The sequence below is a fragment of the Nansenia antarctica genome (assembly GCF_963989245.1).
Source record: "Nansenia antarctica genome assembly, chromosome: 3".
Lineage (NCBI taxonomy): Eukaryota > Metazoa > Chordata > Actinopteri > Argentiniformes > Microstomatidae > Nansenia > Nansenia antarctica.
Genome location: NC_137688.1, coordinates 85624146 through 85648536, shown reverse-complemented (window position 1 = coordinate 85648536; position 24391 = coordinate 85624146). Strand labels below are relative to the sequence as shown.

The 24391-nt window shown below is 43.2% G+C and overlaps 1 protein-coding gene across 1 annotated transcript in view; it reads right to left on the bottom strand.

Annotated features, from left to right (window-relative positions):
• Positions 1 to 1625: 1625 nt before the first annotated feature.
• angpt1 (angiopoietin 1) overlaps positions 1626 to 24391 on the bottom strand; it is a gene marked incomplete at both ends in the record, with an annotated part of 63697 nt that continues 40931 nt past the window's right edge. Inside the window, 4 exons of the mRNA XM_080525090.1 lie at positions 1626 to 1789; positions 3657 to 3787; positions 18210 to 18376; positions 23646 to 23747. Of these exons, the coding sequence (XP_080381216.1) occupies positions 1626 to 1789; positions 3657 to 3787; positions 18210 to 18376; positions 23646 to 23747 (564 nt within the window). The remainder of the gene's footprint in view (positions 1790 to 3656; positions 3788 to 18209; positions 18377 to 23645; positions 23748 to 24391) is intronic.

Below are 24391 nucleotides of genomic sequence, written 5' to 3'. Positions count from 1 at the left end.
TTCCTGTGTATAATCAGTATATCCTAAGTTGATTTGTTCCTGTACTAACGTCATAGACTAAGAGGTTAACAGTATGTTATCTGATCTAACTGCTCTGGAGTTCTACATGAAGGCAAGTTTGGATATTGTGTTCTGATTACTTCTTACCTTACTTCTCAGTACAGAATGTGCTCACTCTGCCGGGTAGGCCGGGTTAAATCTGCCACTTGACAAGATAGTGTGCCCATCTGCTAGTACTGAGAAAGACAAGGTACACACCAGCTCATTGTCTGTAAATCACGCCACCCTCGAAGGAGGGCCGACTGACCTTGTGCATCTGGTCGAGTATAAGATGGTCGTGAGAAACGGAATTCAGGGCTTCTTGCCAGGACAGCTCTCATGACACTTCTGTTGTGTACTGTTGTTTAAGAAGTCAATACCTTGCAAACTATTTTGATGAAAACCTTATTAACGAGTAAATACTGTGTACCATCTTGTTGGTTTCCTGTCTCACCTGAGGACCGTATGGTTACATTTCCATTACACGTCTTTCTAGGACGTCCAGATGACGTCTTTAGGACTCTTTGTTTACTGGGTAACATTGCCTTTCCAGTTGTTGTATAATTATTCTATAACTGGATTAATCTACTGTTTTGTCCTTCACATGCATATCTGTGTCAGTTACGACAATGCTACGACTGTGTTTCGTATCAGTGTCCGTATCTGTATCAGTATTCATGGTGTTATTTTTTCTTATTGAAATGAGGAAAGACGATCAGCTAAACTCGGAGCGCTTGGCAGTCATTGGTCGTTCGACAGCCAATAACAAAAGCAGATAAGTCACCCATCAGTGGCCAAATCCAATAATAACGTGACATTTTGAACTTTGCAAATAATCAGCGCACTCTGGCAGGACAACAGCTGAAACCCTGGACTCGAGCCTTACTCCCAGAACTGGCTTCAGTCTCCACAGTCCGTATTCAACACCGAAGGTCACCTTGTAAACTGTATGCTTGTGATTTTTCTCCTCCCTTATATCCCCAGAGAATTGTATTACAAACATTCACATCATTCCAAAAGCATTAGGATATCGTACAGTATAGGAATAAAATGGATGACATATTAAATGTAATTTCGATTTTCCATTACCAAAATTATTGCAGAACACCTCTATAAAAAAGTACATATCTTCCATGTAAGTTATGAGGACATTTCAGATTCACAAAGTGTCATGTAGGCTTACTGTAGTCTGGGTACTGTAGTCTACGTAGACAGACAGTGTTGCCAATGCCACCGTCGGTTCACACCGAAGGAGATCGGTCAGTGAGAACTGAGTGGTTCTTGAGTTTATCCCTCGCATATCAAAAAAGAGCAAAGCTGTCCGTCCTTGGATATTGCACAGGGTTTCCCACTCACAGCTCAGCTCTCAGACAACAATCAGACAACTCCCTCTTCTCTTCAAACATCTGGGATGTTTCCTAGAGAGCAGTTACCAGGGCTCTCTTTACCCTACGGTAAAACCAGGTGACGTTTTCGCCGAACAACTTGAAGGTTACTGTGATGAGACAATGAAGGGAACAAGAGAAAGCTTTATGTGCCTTTCCTGATAGATGTCCCATAAGCCTTTGGGAGCGAGAGTAGAAGTTTTAAGAGAAGTCCAGCGGTCGAATCATCATGGCGGTGGCTTTTAGCGAGTAGCTGGGACCCTTGAAGTAGTGCCACTTGATGCCGTTAAGCTTCCCCACGTGTTTCCCTTGGGTGAAGTACATCCCATTGAGGTTGGACGGGCCACAGGCATCGAACCACCAACCTGACGAGAGCAAACAACAAAGGTGATAATGGGTATCCTTTGTATAACGAAACCAAATAAAGAATCAGTTTAATAATAATAATAATAATAATAATAATAATACATTTTATTTGTAATGCACTTTACATAAAGAAATCTCAAAGTGCCACAGATTAAAAGCAAGAAGAAATATAAAAATAATAAAACAATAATATTTCAATAAAAAAGGCAAAAAAAAAGGCTCTATTAAGGTTTTAAGGCCTCGTTTAAAAGCACCCTCAGACTGTGGTGCCCTTAGGTGGTCAGGGTGAGCATTCCACAGCCTGGGAGCAGCCGAGCAGAAGGCCCGATCCCCCATGGTGCGGAGCTTGGTCCTGGGGGTCTTGAGGAGGTTGATGGCAGTAGAACAGTTTGTATGAGGTGCTGTACAGCTGGGGTTGCCAGTACCTGTTGTGTACCACTTACGTGCACTGGTACTCAGGGACAGGCTAGATGTGCATGTGTTAAAATGGGTTATGTTGGGAATAGTATTCAGAACATTAGATGATGTATGTATGATTTTGCAATCTACAGTGCCCTGCTAAGGTAACGGGACAGTGAAGCGTCTGAAATCAACAATTACTATTAGGTTAAAGTAAAAATAATAATAATAATAATACATTAGACATATATAGCGCTTTTCTAGACACTCAAAGACGCTTAAAGTAGAGATTCTCAGTGTTTATTTCATGGTATTTGTGTACATAATTGGTTTCACCAACACCTTTTATCCATAGTCTCATTAATGAGGACATCACAAGTGAGAAAGATTAATATAATGCCCAAATTAAGCACTTATGTATAGTGTTTGGTCAACAATACTTTGCATGCAATAACTGCCTGAAGTCTGTGACCCATTGACCGCACCAGACGCTGGGTATTTTCTCTGGTGATGCTCTGCCAGACCTGCTCTGCGGTCATCTTCAGTTATTGTTTGTTTTTGAGGTCTCTTTGCCTACAATCTTATCATTAGGAAATGAAATACATGTTCAAAAAGATTTCAATCAGGAGACTGACTTGGCTAGTGAACAACTTTCCACTTTTTGGACCTGAACAACTCCCTAGTTGCTATTACAGCATGTTCTGCGTCATTGTCCTGCTGTATGATGAAGCGCCGTCCAATGAGTTTGGAGGCATTTGCTTCTACTTGGGCTGAGGAGATGAGTTTGAGTTTCTTTTTTTTCTCCACACTTTCTTCTTGCCATCACTCTGGTATATGTTAATCTATGGCTTAGCTATTCTATATCCCCTCTATCATAAAAAAAACAACAACCTTTTTCCAGAACTCTGCAGGCTTTTCAACGTAATTTTCAGCAAATCGTAACCTGGCCATCCTGTTTTTGTGGCTAACTAGCGGTTTGCACCTAGCAGTGTTGCCTCTGTAGTCTACCAGCCCAGCCTCGCTCTAGGCTGGGCTGGGATGGGGTCAGCCATGCAAAGCGCTCCTGGCTTGTTACAGGTGTTATTGAATAGGGGTTTCAGAAAATAGGGTGCATCTCCCCATAGTGAGATGTCATCCTCATCTCCTTCAGGGAACCAGATCATTTGCACCTCTCTTAGTACATCAGAGTAATTTCTTACTAACCCTAACCCTAACCCCTTTTGACACTTCTGGTTGATGTTGCTTTGTGGGGTCTCCCGTTGTACCACAGTGTATTGCATTGTGAGGTCTTCCAAGTGTGGTGCCAGGGGGTTACATGGGGTAGGTAAATGACATTGTGGGATCTCCCCTCCCCTCTCCATGACGGATCATCCATGTGCCATGCTGTGGTGCATTATGAAGTCTCTGGGCCTCTCGTTTGCCCTTATTACCATATGATGCATTATTTTAGGGTCTCCTTTGACTTACCTCCTGTGAGCATGAGGGCACACTTGCACATGCAGTTATCGTTGTCGATGTCCTTGGTGCTGAAGTCGGTGCCGTGAATCACCAGACTGCTCTGCCTGCCCGCTGTGCCACTGTGGCTCTTCAGAAACAACCTGAGAGAGAAATTAAGAAATGTCTGTGAGGCACGTCGTCATCCTGCAACACCATTATGGGAACAACAAGACCAAAGACCAGATCATTAAAGCTTGGTCACAAATGGGTCTTCCAAATGGACAATGACCCCAAGCATACTTCCAAAGTTGTGGCAAAATTACTTAAGGACAACACAGTCAAGGTATTGGAGAGGCCATCACAAAGCACAGACGTCAATTCTACATTTGAACATTTGTGAGCAGAAATGAAAGTGTGTGCGAGCAAGAAGGCCTACAAACCTGACTCAATTACATTCGTTCTGTCAGGAGGAATGGGCCAATATTTCACCAACTTATTGTGGGAAGCTTGTGGCAAGCTACCTGAAAAGCTTGATCCAAGTTAAACAGTTTAAAGGCAATGCTACCAAATACTAACTACGTGTATATAAACTTCTGACCCACTGGGAATGTGATGAAAGAAATAAAAGCTGAAATAAATCATTCTCTCTACTTTTATTCTGACATTTCACATTCTTGAAATGAAATAGTGATCCTAATTGACCTAAAACAGGGAATGTTTACTAGGATTAAATGTCAGGAATTGTGAAAAACAGAGTTTAAATGTATTTGGCTAAGGTGTATGTAAACGTCCGATTTCAACTGTGTATATTGAATTTTCTGCCTAATAATGGGTTTCTTGACTTTCGTTGACACCTCAGTGTCTGTTGAATTCCAACACAGACATACTTCATTCTACTTAGTAGAACAGGTGTCTTTTATACAGGTAACGAGTTGAGTAGGAGTACTTTCTTAAAGTGATAGGACTAATCTCTGTGCCTCGTGGTCACATAACCGGTCTGTGGGAGCCAAAATTCTTGCTGGTTGGTAGGGGGTGAAATACTTATTTTACTCAATAAAACACAACTATTTCTGGGATGTCTTTTTATTTTTCTGTCTCTCACTGTTAAAATGAAACTACCATTAACATTATAGACTGTTCATTTCTTTCTAAGGGGGTAAACTCACAAAATCAGCAGGGGGTGAAATAAGTCCCCACTGTACATAAAGAGATGCTGAAGTTGTCTCTTTTCCAGAGCTGTATATCAGAAATATAGCCAAAACCGCAGGCTTGCCAAAATCAACAGTTTGGAACATCATTAAAATGGAGAAAAAAAACTCAGCAGTCTCAAATGGGCTGGTAGGCTGGTAGAAACCCCCCCCAAAAACAACTGTTTCACAGATCAGGAACATTCTTCTGGAGGCAGTCATGAATGTGTCAGAGCCTACCATCTGCAGAACACGTCACCAGCCATTATCCTCAACAAGGATGGTCCCATTACACTTTGCTAAAAAAGTACCTAAAAAGCCCTGGAAAAGGTCTGGAAAAAAGCTCCTGTGGACAGATATGATTAATATTACCGTGCACCAAGACTGATTGCAAGTTTGGAGAAAGAAGCTATTGTTGACTAAATACTAATTGGTATTTCAAATCCAAACTTGGATTTGGAGTAGGCTATATATAGAGCCAAAAGGAGAAAAAAATGATTCACTGTTCCACTACTTATTCAGTGTGACACTGTAACTCCCGCTAGTCCAAGTTCTGTGTGCCTGTGTGTTCAGGGTCCCTCCTTATTTTTAAAGCACTGTGCCGACTACCTGAGATAATATTTAATCTGTTAATATGTGCCTGCTCTTGTTATGGAGAGAGAGGGCCCATTAAGCCTGAGACTGCAAGCCTGCAGCCGTGTGCTATAGTACATTATATATTACATCATATAGTACGTTATATAGTACATTATATAGTACATTATTTGGAGGCCATAGGGGCTGCACACTCTAACCTGCACATGTGGAACCTGTAAATCACATGGCCCCAGCTGAACTGCTGACAGACACAGTGAACCAGCCAGGGGAGGAAGGGTAGGAAGGAGAGGAGCAGCAGGCAGGCGAGGGGCACCCTGGCTGAGGGTCGGGGTGGTTGTTCACAGAAGATGGATGTGAGTTTGTAGGAGGGAAGGTATTGTGGTTAGGGTGACATTAGTCATGCCTCCATGGTAGTGTTCTAAGGTTACTTGTCCTAAAGCTAGTTTAATTGACGGAAGGCATCTTGATATTGTCTGGATAAAGTGAGAGCACGCTTCAAAGAAAATCTAATGTAGATTGCAGCTCAGGACTCAACACGCACGTTTGAGTCTTAACTTTATCATCAATTCACCCGTCATTATATGGTATACCAGCCCCAGATCCTCATGACCCTTTAAAAACCCACTCTACCTGACTCGGCCAATGCACACGGTGTGCCATTTTGTCGCACAGCCGAATTCGATTCCATTGTTTTGAATGAGACAATGCACACGGCGTGCGATGCAATTTTGTCGCACGACAACATTCGATTCTCAATTCACACCACCGAAGTCAACAACACGGCCCATCTCATATGGGATTACAAGACAAAAATAACAATCGAGCATGCAGGCACAATTATGCCCAGTTGTATCTTGTAGAAATTGTGGAAGCAAGGCAAGCAATATTGGTAGAGCCTATTGTAATCAGCCTGCCTGGTCCGACTTCGGTGGTGTGAATTGAGAATCGAATGTTGTCGTGCGCCAAAATCGCACGCCGTGTGCATTGGCCTTTAGAAAACCTCCCAAACTGGAAACTATGTGTACAAAAACACTTCTGAGTTTCTCTCCTTGTGACATCACTCTGGGTAACAGCAAGCGATGCTGTCGGCCCTTTCTATCCCACTGTGACCTCCATCATTAGGACCTCATTCTGTGGTCTTCCCTTCTCTAAAACCGCATTACCACAACACCTCAATGCTTTCTCCCCAGAGGTGAACTTTCAGAGCCAAGTAACAGTGTTAGAGGACCATACAAATGATGTGGTCGGCACTATGAAACATGTTCTGTCATTTCCCGATATCCATTCCCGTCAATAGGAATGGACTGGGAAGAGCAACAAGTTATGTTTTTGAGAAAGATTGCAAAGGCAAATGCTGGGAATGAGCAAGGTTTTGGCTGAGCAGATGTGACAGCGGTGTAGCTGCTGCCTGCATGCCTTGCACATACTCATGGTTGACATCATCAACCCATCTATCTCAACTGGCTCTGTCCCACCTATCTTAAAGAAGCAGGGATTCGACCCAGACAACCTCAATAATGGACCTATAGCTAAGCCACGCTCCCTTTGAAAACTCGGGACAAACAACGCTTCACTGACAGTGACTGACTGACCGGCCGTGACTGAATGACATTCAATGACTTACAATGGCGGGAGTTTGCAAATTTCTGATTTCTGATTTACCACAGCAAGTAATAGACATGTTTTTTAAAGATGACAAGAATATTTTGTCTAGAAGCTTTTCACCAACGATATTAGCGAGTTGAGTTTTCTGCCTGAATTGACTTTTGCTGTGATATGATTGGACAATTTCTATTTTGGGGTGTGGCTTAGCGATAGGTCCATTTCCGACCCATCTCCAACTTCCCCTTTCTCAGCAAGATTCTAGAACGTACAGTTGCCTCTCAACTCCAGAACCATATGTCACACTACTGACTGTTTGAACCACTACAATCCAGATTCAGGCCCAAGCACAGCACCGAAACAGCTCTGGTCAAAATGGTCAATGACCTCCTCTTGGCTGCTGATGATGGCAATATCAATATACTCATTCTTCTTAATGTTTTCGCGGCTTTTGACACTATCTCACACACCATCAACTTTGGTCGACTTGAGATTACCCTCAGCATCACTGGGTTAGGGTTAGGGTTACCTGTCCAACAGGTACGTGACCCTTAGGGGGTCCAGATCCACTCCAGCACCAGTGAAACAAAGCGTCCCTCAGGGCTCCGTTCTTGGCCCACTACTGTTTACCATCTACCTCCTCCCACTTGGCAAAATCATTCGGAAACATGGACTAAAATTCCACACATATGCTGATGACATCCAGCTCTACCTCCCCGCTACACCATATCCTCTGCCGCCCTTACTCCCCCCTCCTTCTGCTGTCTCCATGAAATCAAAGAATGGATGATCATGAATATTCTCAAATTCAACAGCAATAAAACGGAAAAGAACTCATGCTTGTAGCGCCCAAGAACCTCCTTCAAAAGATCAGTAGCCTCATCCTCACCATTGACGGCTGTTCCATCTGCCCCTCCGAGGAGGTCAGGAACCTGAGGGTCTTGCTGGACCCAACCTTTTCCTTTGAACCCCACATACGGTTAGTCACTAAGGCTGCCTTCTTCCATCTCAAAACCATCTCCTATCTCCGACCTTCACTCTCTGATACCTCTGCCGAATCAATACATGCTTTTCTCACCTCCCGCCTGGATTATTGTAACAGAGTCCTTCTTGGTGTTTCCAGTAAGGCCCTGAATCGTCTACAATATGTCCAAAACTCATCTGCCAGCACATCACCCTGTAACAACTTCACTGGCTCCACATAAAATATAGAATCTCCTTCAAGATCCTCCTCCTCACCTTCAAGGCACTCCATGGTCTGGCTCCTGCCTACCTAACTGACCTACTCCATCCCTATAACCCTGAATGTGGTCTCCGATCCTCAACAAGACAAGGTGACAAAAAATAAGGATACCAGTTAGAGACAACCTAACAAGCCGGAAAAATCATAGGATTCTCAGTTAAGTTGTAGATAGTCCCGTTTCCAGACACTTCTGCTCAAACGTGTGGAAGGTCTGGTGGAACAGCATGTTAAACTTGGCCTTCATTAAGGCAATAGGAATAAAAATCGTCATTGGCTTTAACACTTAATAAACCACTTGATCAAATTTCAGGACCCTCCTTTCATGACTTTTCCTAGATATGTGCGTTCTACCACCCAGTATCCTTACATTTTCTAAATCACATCAGGATAAGCTAATATAAAGATATTTCGTTTTCGCAGGCTAATTTACAAGCGGCCAACTAGTGGTCGTTGTGTGTAATTAGCAGCTTGAGCATTGTAAAGAGGCGGCTCTTTTAGTAGGTAAAAAAGGCACGGCTGTTCTAGTGTTAAGGCACTAGAAATATAAACTGTTGAAAATGAACGCTGCATAGCCATTGGCTTAAATCTGCATCATCAACCATCTCCCATAGCACCACCTCCCCCCCAGTGCTCGCACACCACACATTATTGAGTCAGAGCTATGTGAATTGCTGAGATCAAACAATCTAACATCTAACATCTAACAAATCATTTCCTCAGTAAATTCACTCCCACTAAGAACAGGTTTGAGTCATTATTGTTCCAGGCTTATATATAACGTGTAAAGCAATAGCCTGGGGATGAGGTTAAGTTGTGGCTAGCTACAACAATACAACTACAGTACACCTCGGACAGTCAGTGAGAGAAGAGTGAAGAGTTGAAGGATGAAATGGCTCTCTTGAGCTTTGCTTTGCCTGCGAGTACAGTTGTTCTGTCTTCTGTTTCTTGGCGAGAGAATGTTTATCATGTGTTTCATCTCTTTAAAAAAAAAAAAACTCTCCTTCAACTCTCCTCCCCTCAATGGAGGACATGAAAAATAAAGTAACAAAAACACAATTCTACTTAATGTGTGATTCACTTGGCATTGGTACTGTACATATAGTACCCACACACCTCCACATATACACGTATCTATGTAGACATTTACAGATGTACTGTATGTGTTTCATCTAAAGGGTCAAACGTTTGTAACTGTGGCCTGGGTTGGTCCAGTGGTCTAGCGGTCTACACCGCGGTCTGCAGTGCACACATATGCCCATGTCGGCATGGGTTCGAATCGGCCCATGCCCTGCTGACATGCCCTCTCTCCCTTCTTCTCCTTACTTTCCTGTCTGTCTTCACTGTGTCTGTCCAATGAAATGAAAAAATATGAGTGGGACTGCCCCACTGAGAAAAATAACTTACAAAAAAAAAAAACATCTGTGTAGCTGATACAGCCCCCTTACAGGCACTGAGGGCCGATCTGATTGGCTTCATTGAAATAACGTAGCAAATGAGATTGGCCAAGGCTCATTAATAAACACAATGTTGAGGGGGATTGTGGGATTGATGTGGGCTTTCCTAACCCCGCTAGGGAGGATGGTTTGGTGTCCTGCCATCGAACATTCCGAATATCCTGAAGGGACGCTGGTTTGTTTGTACTCCTTCATCACTGATGTATGATATTTAAACACGAATAGTATTGAATCTACACATCCTTATTACGGTTTGTGACAGATTATATTTCAAGCATAGTGAGTCGGGACTCGAAGAAAAGCACGGTGAGCTGCCTAAACGACTACCGCCTGCCTGGTGGCACTCACACCAATCATCATGAAGTGCTTCGAGAAACTGGTCCGGGCCCACATAGTCACATTCCTCCCGCCCAGCCTGGATCCATACCAGTTCGCCTACAGAGCCCACAGGTCCACAGAGGACGCCATCGCGACGACTCTCCACTCCACTCTATCCCACCTGGAGGGGGGGGACAGCTCAGTGAGACTGCTCTTTGTGGACTTCAGCTCTGCTTTTAACACTATCCTTCCAGACAGGCTAGTGACCAAACTACTAGACCTGGGACTATCACACTCCATCTGTGCATGGATCAAGGACTTCCTGTCTGACCACCCCCAGAGGGTGCGGGTGGGCTCCCACACCTCCACAGCCCTCAGACTCAGCACTGGGTCCCCCCAGGGCTGCGTGCTGAGCCCCATCCTCTACAACCTCTACACCCACGACTTCACCCCCGTCCACCCCAGCAACTCCATCATAAAGTTTGCAGACGACACCACCGTGGTGGGCTGCATCTCGGTGGGGACGAGACGGCGTACAGGGATGAGGTGGAGCAGCTGGGCAAGCTGTGCAAGGTCAACAACCTGCTGCTGAACCAGCTAAAGACCCAGGAAATCATCGTGGACTTCAGGAGGAAAAAATCTGAGGTCCAGCCCCTGCTCATCGATGGAGGGAGCGTGGAGAGAGTCTCAACTCTCCGATTCCTGGGGTGCACATACAGGAGGACCTGTCCTGGAGGACCAACACAGCAGCCATCATCAAGAAGGCACAACAACGGCTCTACTTCCTGAGAGTCCTCAGGAAAGACCACCTCAGACAGGAGCTGCTTGTGACTTTCTATCGCTGCACAGTGGAGAGCATCCTCACCTACTGCATTTGCGTGTGGTTCTTCAGCTGCACAGCCGCAGAGAGGAAGGCGCTACAGAGAGTCGTGAGATCGGCCCAGAAGATCATCGGCGCCCCCCTCCCCTCTCTGGAAGAGCTGTACAACACACGCTGCCTCAGGAAGGCCTCCAAGATCTCCAGGGACCCATCCCACCCTGGGAACGAACACTTTGTTCGGCTGCGCTCAGGCAGGCGGTTCAGGACCATGTTCGCACGGACAAACAGACTGAAGCTCAGCTTCTACCCTAGGGCCATTCAGGCCCTGAACACAGCAAAGACCTAGGTTCTAGGCCCTGGACAATCTAGACAATTTGATGGCAGCTACTAGATTGTAAACATAAGTGCAATATTGTAATACAACTGTGAACATTCTAAACCTGCTAACTGCGACACTTTAATGAATGTGCAACAAATATTATGTGCAATATGACAACCCATGTGTACATAAGGTCCAGATATAGGAAAAAGTTAGGATATTTATAGCATAGCATAGTGTACAGCACAGTGTTTTATTGTATAGTATAGTAGTATAGTATAGTAGATAGTGTACATAGCCTTATTTATGTCAACCAGCTCTTTTCTTTTTTTTGTTTTACCCTTGGCTCTCTTGTTTTTAGTCTTTTTTTCCAAGCACCAGGGGCGCCCCCCCTCCTACATTTCGTTGTATGGTACCTGTACTGTATTAATGACAATAAAGACCATTCATTCATTCATTCATTCATATTGCAGAATATCTGTGGGAAATTACCAGAACGGGATGATTCAAATGTATTATATAATACAATGATGGTGTAGTGTATTATATATAAATATATATACATATATATATATATATAATACACTACGCCATCACTGGTTCACTGAACTCACACGCCTCCAGTTCCATCCATGTATTAAAGCCCACGCTACAGTATTCATGTGGGAATGCTCGAGGGCAGTGCTCAATCATTAGGGTGAACTTACAGCACACAGACAAACACATTCTGGTTATATTAGGGCCAATACAGACAGTACATCATGTTGAATCAAATTATAATAGTAAATCATGTTGAATTCAATCTTGTTACTTGCACTATTGAAGCCGCTGTAAAACCATCACTGTATTACTGTAGGATTACTTATTTTACTTATTTACTGTTATTTACTATTTACTATTATTATTGTGATTTTGTATCTGAATGCTGACAGACCAATGTTGAGGAACCAAAGCCCAAAGATGAGGTTCTGTGAGATGTGATAAAAGCGATTCTGATTCTGATTCTGATTCTGTCAGCACTGCGGCAAAATATAATTGCTTTTGTTTCATGTCAAGTAGGCACATTACTTGAAACAGGTACTTTGTACTACGAGACACATGTTACTACTGTATTATGCCGCCTGTGACAGTCATTAAGTTTCAAAAGACTACATCAACCACTCTGACACAGAGAGGGAAGCAGCGACTTCCACACCAGAGGAAAAAACACAGCCCTAAAATGCTACAAGTCTCACATGCCATAGGCCATAGGGATGTCATAAATGTGTCTTTCTCCTCAGCGCAGGCGAGACGTGTCAGAATGCGGCTAAACACACTGGGATAGGCCAGGGTCCCAGGGCCAGGGCCCCGCTGACATGCAGCTAGTCTGGTAGTCTTTCATCTGCCATGTCCCATTTAAAAACAACCCGTGTGTTAGCCAAAACGGGTGATATTTCTCATACAGGAACTGTATGAAACAATGTCTGAGAGGAGTACAATGCACCATTGTGACAAGACAGTATTTCTGTATGTTGTGTATACCACTTGAAGAGTATCTTTAATCGATGATGACGATGATGGCGATCATAACATATTCGCTGCATTGATTGCAATTCATTTAGTTTACTAGTCGAAATCATCACTCGCATTGTCCTCCAGGTTGATATGTCTGTGTGTATGTTTATTATCTCCAATTTCATTGGTGTAATAGAATACTAATTGTGGCTAAAGACTTTAAAGTCGACGTCTTTCATCTTTTGACTGACACAGTTCATCCTGCTGGATTCCTTTCATGCCAGTATGTGAAGGAGACGACCAAACCTGTCAAGGGTCCGACGCCTGCTGGTGCACACCTGGCAGTCATTAGCTTGCTAACTCTCGGCTGATTGGTCGAGAGGTTAATCCCCATGCCCAATGGATCATTTCCTACCCAGGGCCTCGGAGGTGTCTGGTGGAAGCCCATTTGCTGGCAACTGGGTATCATATATCTCCACGGAGACAGACAGACCGACCCATACTGTACATACACTAACACACACTTTTACTTTCAACGAGGCACCTGGACAAAGTTACAAAACTACAGACGTGTTCCCTGCTAATTTCTTCCTACTAAAAGCTTAACCTGATACCCAATACAAGGGTAATACAATATCAGAAGAACTGTTCAGAACCTCTCACTACAACCTAAGTCAATCCCTCGACTTAAGAGTCACAATCAAATGAAGTTTATTTTCCTTTGAGTGGTGATGTACAGCCCTCGAGGCCTGCTCTCTGTAGTTAACAAGCAGAGGAGTGAAGCCAGGATGGGTGTTTGGGTAAACTGTGATGAGGGAATTAGGCGTTGTATCTGAGATCCCATCTCGGTGTGAGGCTGGGACAGAGGACGGTCTCCGACACGTCCTCCGAGGAACGACACCCTCTGCCAAGTGCTGCTCCAAATCCTCACATCAAATACATCTGAGGAGATTGGCTGAATACACAATGGATCTGTTCATTATCATATGGAGAAATCCCTGGGTTTAGGATCTTGGCAGGGTCGGAGGGGAAGGATATTGAATACAAATGTAACAGTCAGTCAAAGAATAAAGTATAGGTCTTTTCTCCAATGGAGGTTTGGGTGTATATGTATATATGCAGGGCATTTAGCTGTAAACTACACGTGTGTCTGCGCATACATTTAACTCCCACACAGCTTCCATTTCAGATGTTTTGGAGATTATGGTTTGATTCAATGTCTAGGTAGGTGTTATATAAAATAATTCCAATCCTGGAAACAAACAAACAAAAAATCTCAGTTTGTTAGTTCTATATTATAATAATGCTTTGGTTCATCACTTCCTAGACCTAGAGGATATTTACAAGTAACTTAAAATGTAAGATAATCTTGTATATGCCTAACCACCATGTAACTTAATGCCCTACTGCCGAACCATCACATAACCGTCTTTATTTTCTCAATCATTGGAAATAAAAACTATATATCAGTTTTTTTTGTCATGCAATTAAATTAACAACATTGAAAATGAATCCACCTCTCTCCATAGGCCATAACTCCGGCCTAAGCCTACTTTATTGCGTGAATTGTCCTCATCTATGGTGAATATTGTCCAACAGTCTACATTATATCATGTAGCAAGGGTGAGGAGCCCCGCGGAGCAAAGTGAGGGAGAACTGACCTATTTGGCTTTAAAATTTCATTTCACATTTGGGACAAAATGCACTGCCTTACTAAATGAGCATTCCTACCTGCTAACATGTTACAATAATGTGTAGCCCCTTCTGTTAGAGGTTGACCAAGGAAGCCACAGAGCTTTCTTATTACATTTACATTTAACTTTAACCATTTAGCATACGCCTTATTCCAAAGCGACTTACAATCAATACATCTGATTAAGGAAGTGAATCATCAATTCACCAGTTCTAGCAGGAGGCGTAATCTAAATCAGGCCAGGGGCCACTGGCGGTCGTCGTGAAAAAGTCTCTTTTTTATTTTATTTTTCCCTTTTTTTTTGGGCTGGAGAGACAGTACAAGGGGGGCAGTCGTCTTAGGAGGCAGAGTATGTCTTATTATGGTAACCTGAATCGCAATGGAGGAAAAACAAGAGTGCTCATTTCACAAGTTTGTATGGTCACCGTTCAGCGAGAGCTCTGTAGCTCTGTGCACGCGGGGGTCAGCCCATAAATACCCTTACAGCAATGTCAACAGTATTCTGTACAGTATTTGGTACGGCAATGTTGACACCAGCTGTCAGTATAGGCGTGGCGTTGTCCTCTTTGTAAACGAGAATGAGATATGATGGTTTGGGGGCCGCTGCTGTGCGCTGGTAGGCAAACTGGTAGTAGTCGCTCTATGAGTAGAGGGCTGCCAGGGAGTTTTCCTGGATGCACAGTGTACAGGTTTACAGGTTTGTTACCTTTGCCTGCTTGCAGCTGCTGTCATCATGTGAAGCGCATTGAGTCACATCTTGTGAGAAACGCGCTATACAAATAAAACTTGATTTGATTTGACTTGATATGAAACAAAATAAGCTGTAGGGGACGAGCAAAGCCTATCCACACAGCGATGCCTGGAATGATTCTGCATGAGTTGAACAAAGATGAAGCAAATCACAAGATTCATCACAAGTGCAATGAACACTGTGTTCCCTTGATGTTGTTATTAATTCAATGTAGCATCATTGACACTGCAGTACAGTATAATCACAGGTGGTTTTCTGTTTGTATAGGCGGCTGTGGCTCAGGAGGTAGAGCCTCCGTCTAATGATCTCAAGGTTGGCAGATCGGCGGTCCGAGCCCCGGCTGGCCACATGTCGAAGTGTCCTTGGGCAAGACACTGAACCCCAAATTGCTCCCAGTGAGCGGGCAGGCGCCCTGCATGGTAGCTTGCCGCCATTGGTGTGTGAATGTGTGTGTGAACGGGTGAATGAGAGGCCGTTGTAAAGCGCTTTGGAATAAGATGCTATATAAGTGCAGTCCATTTACCATTTATAGGCGACAACAATGTCAGGACAATCATCAGGAGGTGTGGCTTCAACACAGGAAGACTACGGTACTTAGATATTCAACACAGACCTCTGACACAGTGACTGTGTCCAGAAATTGCTGTCACACATTGAACTTACTGCACAATTTTCTTCAAAAAATTTCAGTATGCTCTGAATTACTAAATTATAAACGACAATGTACTGATTTAACTGATTTAGCTTTGTTATTGTCTAATTATTATGCCAGCTGGATACTGAATATTACATACATACTTTGTCGATGGTCATTATAGAGGGAGTATAGTAATACAGAATAATAATGATAATAATAATAATAATAATACAAAATAATAATATTATGAATGCTATTATTATTATTATTATTATTTGTAGTAGTAGTAGTAGTAGTAGTAGTAGTAGTAGTTGTAGTATTAATGATAATAATTGTTAAATTAAGTAATAAGAATGACATATAATGATTGCACGTCTTTCTAAACAATCTGTCATTCTTGTCCAAAACATATAAATATATTTCGGTCCAACCAAGAAGCTGGCAGTAAGGCGTGTGTGTGTGTGTGTGTGTGTGTGTGTGTGTGTGTGTGTGTGTGTGTGTGTGTGTGTGTGCGTGATAGAGGGCTTAATAAATATGTCTGTCTGCATCAGTGTAGATCCTAGTATTTCTGTAAACTTTGCCACTGCCAATGCCGAAAATAATTTTATTCAGGAAACAAAACACACGCTATCCTCACTACAATCTCCTGTATTCAGTCGAATAATGTGAGCTGAATAACTTGTGGCATCCTCTCCCCCAGTTTGTTTGGGGGCCTGTACTTGTGGTTTGCTTTGGCCAATGTTTCATGATTATCATACCACAACTATTTTGCAAGAACAAATCTATATTTCTAGATCGGTAGGCTGATTAGATTCCTCAACTCCTGAACAGTCTGAGCAGTCTGAGCTTTCCCCAAAGCCCATGGAAGACACAGGAAGCCTCGATCCACCCCGAAGACAAACAACTGCAGTTTTCAAAAGAGCAAAAGGTTACCATGCGGCACATGTACTAGAAAGAGAGTGTGAGAGAGAGAGAGAGAGAGAGAGAGAGAGAGAGAGAGAGAGAGAGAGAGAGAGAGAGAGAGAGAGAGGGGAGAAGGAAAGACAAAGAAAGAGACAGTGAGAGAGGGAGAGGCTCAGAGATTGAAAGAGTTTACTTTGTGTGTGTATGTGTGTGTATGTGTGCGTGCGTGTGGCAAGTTCTAATGTACTGGAGACGTGACAGGCGTGTGAGACTGCCATATATATCTGCCATATATCATACCTCCGTTTTATATGTATTTCTCATCATATTTTTCGATATAAAACGGAGGTATGATATATGGCAGATATGGTATATGGCAGTCTCACGCGCTTGTCTCGTACCAGTTCTAGATCTAGTTGAATGTGTGATTTAAGACGCGTAGCCATGTGTGTGATAAAGGGAGCAACCAGACAATTGCCAGCTAATTCAGTTATGTGTGGACGGTGAAAATGCCCGGCTGACAAAGGGGCTTTACACTGAAAGGAACAAAGACATTGAGTTACAGTCCCCACATGAACACATCTAAAAGAAATCCATTTCTCTACACCACAGAGAAAGAAACGTCTCAACACTTCCACATAGCAATTCCTGTCATCACAAAGTCCAAGATATTTCCACAAATGAGATATGACAACCACCTCAGTGTTCACTGCTGTGGTGTACCTGACACCACCATTTTGGAATTCTTTGGTGGGATTGAAGTATAGGCTTTTAAGCCACAAGTGTCTCCCTTCCCAGCAGAATAGATGGCTGCAATGTCTTTGAAAAATAAACAGAAATCCACCCGGAGTTGAAAAGAGGACATGTCAAGCTAAAGGAACTTCTTATCAGAGGGGACGGAGAGATCCAGCGAATCGTTGAAATTGGGATTGTCAAACCGCCTCCTCTCAGAGACCTGTGATTGCTTGGAATGTTTAGGAATTCCCAGTCGTTTTCCACTTCTAATTTATCAAAGCATCTGCCACAGTTTCAGCTCTGCTAGGTTTAAACGCTTCAAAATACATTTTTATTATAAACCTCTTCAATCATGGCAAACTGTTGCTGTTTTCTGTGTAGATGACGATACAGTTTAATAACAAGAAACTTAAAAAAATAAATTTAAAAAGTCAGTAATGTCTCTGTTTTAGATAACATATCTGTAGGCAGCACTCGAGGTGAGGGGGGATGGCATCCCCCCCTGAAATAAAAACAGTCAAAATCATCCCCCTTCTAAAACTGCCACGCCCCTTTTCCATGTCTTATGTCATTTTATCAATGAACGTGGTATTACTGCTATTTCAACATTTAGTTTTGCGCATATTGAGTAAAATACTGTGGGCGAGGGGGGGGCACGCACACATGCAATGACATTTTTACCTTTTACACTGAAGTCACTGACCCTGTGGGGATGCTAAAATTGTCCCCATATGATAAAATCCACCATCCCCCCCTGATTTTCTTTTACAACTTGTAAAAGTACTGTCTGTAGGGCTTACAGTATCAAGGTAGACCTGGTTCTCTAGTACCTGTAGTTGTGTTTCTCACTCCCGATGTGAAAGCGGTCGTAGAGGGAGAACGCCTGGTGTGCGTCCCAGTCTGTCAGCTCCACCCGGAGGGAGTAATGCTGTTGGTTCGTCAACAGATACACAACCTCGTTCCCCAGCCAGTGTTCTGCCGACACAGACCCGAAACCCTGGAACAGAGGAGGAGGAAGACGAGGCCCAAGTCATCACTGAGATCCGTCAGGAATTGTGCTGCGTAAATATCCTAATAACATACATTTTTAGACTTAAAATTAAAATAACTAATCAGTTATGATGCTTTCGTAACGATTTTAAAGGTCTTAGCAGGTGAACGTATTAGAAATTGTCATTGCTTTTAATTCAGTATCTGTGCCCGCCCAAACCTGCTTTTAATTTCTTGTTATGTTGTATGATGTCTGTCTGTGTGTTGAATGTATGCCTGTGTCCTTGTGCTGCCTGCCCCTCTTGGCCAGGTCCCTCTTGGAAAAGAGATTCCTTATCTCAATGAGGTCACATGGTTAAATAAAGGATTAATAAAAATAAATAAAAAATAGAATAATGTCAGATTTATACAGTACACTACATCCAAGAGGGATTATTTCAATACCTTTTTGATCAGTCATCAATGACTGGCCTAAGAACTGACGGGGAAAAACAAATCAAGAATGTTCCTGTGCCACATAACTACGTCCACATCCACGTCTATATACACTCACGTCAGCCTGGTCTCATTAATACGGACCGCGGTGGAAGAGACTCTGATGTTGTGCATGAATAGCCCCTACCTGTTTATGAGAGCGCAAATTAGGACCAGCTGAAAAAGGCATACACAGCACCTTTTCCCCTTCTTTTCCCCCCACCCGAACCCCACCAACATGTAAAGCCTTTATTACGCATTCCCTCCAGAGAAAATGACTAACAGTGCCACGTGTGCCTTCCTTCTCATATCGTTTCAACAATTACTAAGTTTATATGTGATCAGAATGACTACTCCATCACAGGAAAAGTGCTTTTGACAGTAGGGATTATTAGGATCCAGGATGGCTCAAAGACACAGGGGGAGGGGAGGGAGGAGGAGGGGGGGGCGTCTGTGTCTGTGCTGAGTGTGTGTAGTGATTAGGAGAGGGAAGGAGGGAGAGTAAATATGGGGCATTCCTCTAGCCTGAGGCACGTCCTGCCGTGTGGGTGGAAGAGAGCGTTAGCCGGGCCGCAGCCGTAACTCATTGTGACTTCTGATGTGTTTCCCCCTCGTCTGGCCTTTTAGCGGTGTCCAACGCCTTCCCCTCTTGACTCTGTTTCACCCCTGGAACCCTGGCTGGAGATTTGGGTGTTTGGAGTCAAAGACTCTTAGAGCTTCCCCTATTGTTCTGAACACCAGAGTGTTCCCCTCACACGCAAACCTGAAGGCATGTCAGTTCAGAAAGGAGGTTTTGTCATGTTGTTGCATTCGAAAGTTCCATTTCCGTTATACTTCCTTAGGACACTTACTTAAGTGTCCTTTGTCATGATTTACCCACACCTACAACATGTGTAACTTACTATCTTCCCATGGTTATTGTCTCATACATGAAATTAAAGCATGAATCATTGAATCGTGGCACATTGCAAGATGAACAGGAATTTAAAGAGTTCAATATCAAGTGTTCTTCGTGTGAGAAGACTGCATATACACTGTGTAAGACAATCCATCATGGGTATTGGTAACATGTATTCTCCTTTGGGATACCTTAGTTCTGCTAATGTAATTATAAACATCGTAAGGTCAGAAGATCGCATACAAAGCGTGTAGCTCACTGCCAGAGTGCTCTCCATCCTCCCACATACACTTTTCACTGAATGATTTATAAATCCTTAAAGTATATTAAATGTGTGAGCACTAGCCAAGAGAGACCAACAGCAGTGAAATTAATCCCACAATAAAACATTATTAATCACCTTCGATCTTGTCAAGGAGGGAGGTAGAAGGACCACACTAATAGTGCGCCAGTGTTTACCATGGGCTGTGGTATCCCTGCCATATTCTGCCCTCTGTCCATGACTGGAGGAATGCCATTCCCCCCCGCCCCCAAACCAGCTGAGACTCTTTACGTCTTTACCCTCCAATGGCCCCTATGCTTTCCCCTTGTCAAATCTGTTTACCCACTGTAAACTGACTCCCATCTGCCCAGATCTGCCATTAACCCCCCCCCCCCCCGCCCCACCCCCCACTGAATCTGGCCTCAAGCTGCAAATGTTACCATTAGCATAAACTAATAAGAATTGCAATGTAGAGCTAATCTGTTGAGTGTGTTGAAAGTTTGAAACCAAACATAATTTTAGCTTCTCTTAGTGTACAGTGTAGTGTAGTCTCTGTACTGCAACAACAGGTGATGTTTCATAACACCTGGCATTGTGCTTAAGACTAAACAAATATATTATTGTTTCCAGACATGGGTAATGATGATTTCCTGTTTGAACTGAGGAAAGAACAACAGGAACACGTTGGGCTCGGTGCCAGTTTCAGACGCCCAAACTAGCGTCTCTAATCGGAGGGACGGGGAAGCCCTCCCTGTTGGCAGATGTTTCCAGAGGTGCAGCTGTGTGTGGGACATCTGGTAGGAGTGTTCCACGTTGTCTGACCACACTTGGATAAGAGTATCCTGTCCTACCTCACCTCTCAACAGGCCGAATCAAAGAGAGCAGAACACATCCATCTGTCATAGGACAACAAGTGTGGCAAAGCCGACTCCTCATCATTGCATGTCTTGTGCCTTTGGCAACACAATCTTCTAATTCATTTGTGTACCTATTCGGTTGATAAGTCTGAGGTCACGCGTGACGTTGAGCAATTTCCGGGTCCAAATAAAAAAAATCCCTGCACAAGAATACCAGTATACTAAAGCGGTAGAATGACATCGTTTTTTTTAGACTCGGATCTATTCATACAACAAGGGACACAGCCGTTTCCCGTTTTCCCCATATTTGTCAGCGCCTTTGAGCCTCGGAAAAGCGCTCTACAAATATAATGAATTATTATTATTACTGCGGCATTTCGAAGAGAGCGCCTCAGCAAGCGTTGGACCCGGAAACACGTCACGACTTAACAACCGAATACACAAAAATATGCATTTGCAATTGCGTGTCCTGGTTGAACCATTAGAGATTTTAGGATGTTGATTAGATGATTTGTGTGACTTACATTGCACGGTGGTTAGGCTGTATTAAGCCCTATTCGTACGGGACTAGTATTATCTTGCGTTCAGACGGGATAAGCAAAGCCTGTGTTTTACTGGAATTTATGGACATTGCCCCGGAAATGATGTCATGGGTAACATCCACTTCATGAACAGCAAGAGCAACAGACATTGGTTAGTTCTCATTGGTTAGTTCTCATTGGTTAGTTCTCATTGGTTAGTTCTCATTGGTTAGTTCTCATTGGTTAGTTCTCATTGGTTAGTTCTCATTGGTTAGTTCTCGGACATGCGGCGAAAAAAGGGGCGGAGAAAACAAACTCATCCCAAATTACCGACATTATCACAGGACCTCCGTAATCAGCCAAATATGGTAGGTAATTTGCGCCTCAATTTTTACAGACATTTTTACAGACATGGCCGATTCGTACGGGATTAACCCCTTACCATTCCTGTATAGTTAGCCTAAAACTCCTATCCAACGTAGACCCAAAGTAAATTGGAAGCTGTTCTTGAACCATTTGGAGTAAATGCATGGGGTTGGTCTCCTTTTGAAGGTAACACTCTGAAGTGTGTTACCCAACAGTAAGAATGACTAAGTGGCACTGGCGTTGAGAAATACAAGTTTGAACACACTGTTCAAAGTTTTTTTTTTTTTTCGCCTAAATATTTTTTGGTAAACAAACCGTTGTCGGAACGTTATTGCTCGGTGGTCAACTAAAAGGCTTCATTGGTGAGTTTTATTAAATTTGTCAATGTTGTTTGTGTGTTGGTGGTCTGGCAGAGATGTTGATTGGGCCTGCTGTTATGATTGTATCTTGAGATGGATTATTTGTCTCGAAGCGCAAGAATCATAGCTTTGAGAGGACGTAACGCATGACTACCTACGTAAACATAGGAACATAGGAACATAGGAACATAGGAAGCATGTACAGGGCAAGATAATTAGCATTATGGCGCTAGGGCCCGCCGGCAGCCTGTCGGATGGATAAGAGGCTACGAACACAGACGATTATTATTATTATTATTATTACAAATTACCAAAGGTCATCAGATAATACAGATCCCGTGCAAATAGGGCTCAAGGTATTCACTTTGTGAGGTTAAGGCACTCAATTAGCGAACATTATTATTATTATTAGAGTAATTTCATGTCAAATCAATGTCAGAAATGGTTACTGTAGTTAGAAACAGAGATAGTATTCCTGTCCTAGTTGCTATGGCAGTATGTTTGGGGACATTGTCTTACTGTATGATGAAGCACCAGTCAATGAATTTAGAGGCATTTGCTTATACTCGAGCAGACAAGATGTTTCTGTACAAGTTTGCTGCTGCTATCAGCAGTAACATCATCAATTAAGACAAGTTAGACAGTTCTTGTGGCAGCTATACATGCCTAAACCATACCACCCCCTCCACCATGTTTCACAGATGAGGTGGTATGCTGTAGATCTTGGACAGATCCCCAAACATTCCTCTTGCAATCACTCTGGTACATGATAATATTTGTCTTATCTTTCCACAAGACCAGTTTCCACATCCTCTGCAGGCTTTTTAGACACTTTTTTTTTCCGCAAACTAGGCTATAACTTGACCATCTTTTTTGAGGATAATAGACCTATCGCTAAGCCACGCCCCCTTTATAAACTCGGACGAACAAACAACGCTTCACTGACTGACCGACCGACCGTGACTGAATGACATTCAATGACTCCTACCAATGACGGGAGTTGGCCGGGAGGTAGAGCCGCCGTCTAATGATCGCAAGGTTGGCAGATCAGCGGTTCGAGCCCTGGCTGGCCACATGTCGAAGTGTCCTTGGGCAAGACACTGAACCCCTATATGCTCCCAGTGAGCGGGCCGCCGCCTTGCATGGTAGCTTGCCGCCATTGGTGTGTGAATGTGTGTGTGAATGTGTATCTACTAAAAGAGCCGCCTTGGGGGTCAAACCCCCTGTTTACAATGCTCAAGCTGCTATTTACACACAACGACCACTAGTTGGCCGCTTGTAAATTAGCTTCCTACACAGAAAAACAGCAAAATAGCTTCATACTAGCTTATCCTGATTTTGAAAATGTAAGGATACTGGGTGGTAGAACGCACATATCTAGGAAAAGTCATGAAAGGAGGGTCCTGAAATTTGATCGAGTGCAAAGATATGAAAAAAATTATATTCACAGGGGTCAAATGAACCCTCATGGCTGATTAAGTATTAATTATCAGCAGTATTTAGACCCCTATCAGCTACATACTGTACGTCTTGTCTTACCATCTTATACTCCTTCCAGGTCCTCTGGAAGTCGACGCTGCCGTCCTCCCTGCGCTGGATGACCGTCCATCCCCCGCCCGCTGTCTCCATGTTACAATACACCTGGATAAACCACACACACACACACACACACACACAGACACACACACATACACACACACATACACATACACACACACACACACACACACACACACACACATACACACACACACACAGACAAACACACGCACACACACACACACACACACACACACACACACACACACACACACACAGACAAACACACGCACACACACACACACGCACACACACACACGCACACGCACACACAGGTTGCAGAAAACATACAGTATGAATACCCACTGTATGCAGAGAACACAAATGTGACAGGGTCTGGTGAACATTTTTCTGTTTTTTTACAGATTAAGAAACTGCAGTCAAATTATGTGTCATACATTGAAATCTGAAAATAGTTGAAGAAGATTTGGATTATTATTTGAATTATTATTTAAATGTTGGTAGTCCTCAAACCAAAATAGAAGAACAATCAAAACAGACCTGTTTGCTACCATCGTGTTGGTAGCTACCTAGCAGCTAAGAAAGAAGATCGCTATGAACATCTAACTGCATGTTTAGCACATCACACTATGCAGATAGAACATCAACATGCTAAAAACACATAACTACACATAATGAGATGATCACATTCTTTTGAACACGTCCTAAAAACACACGATTGTTTG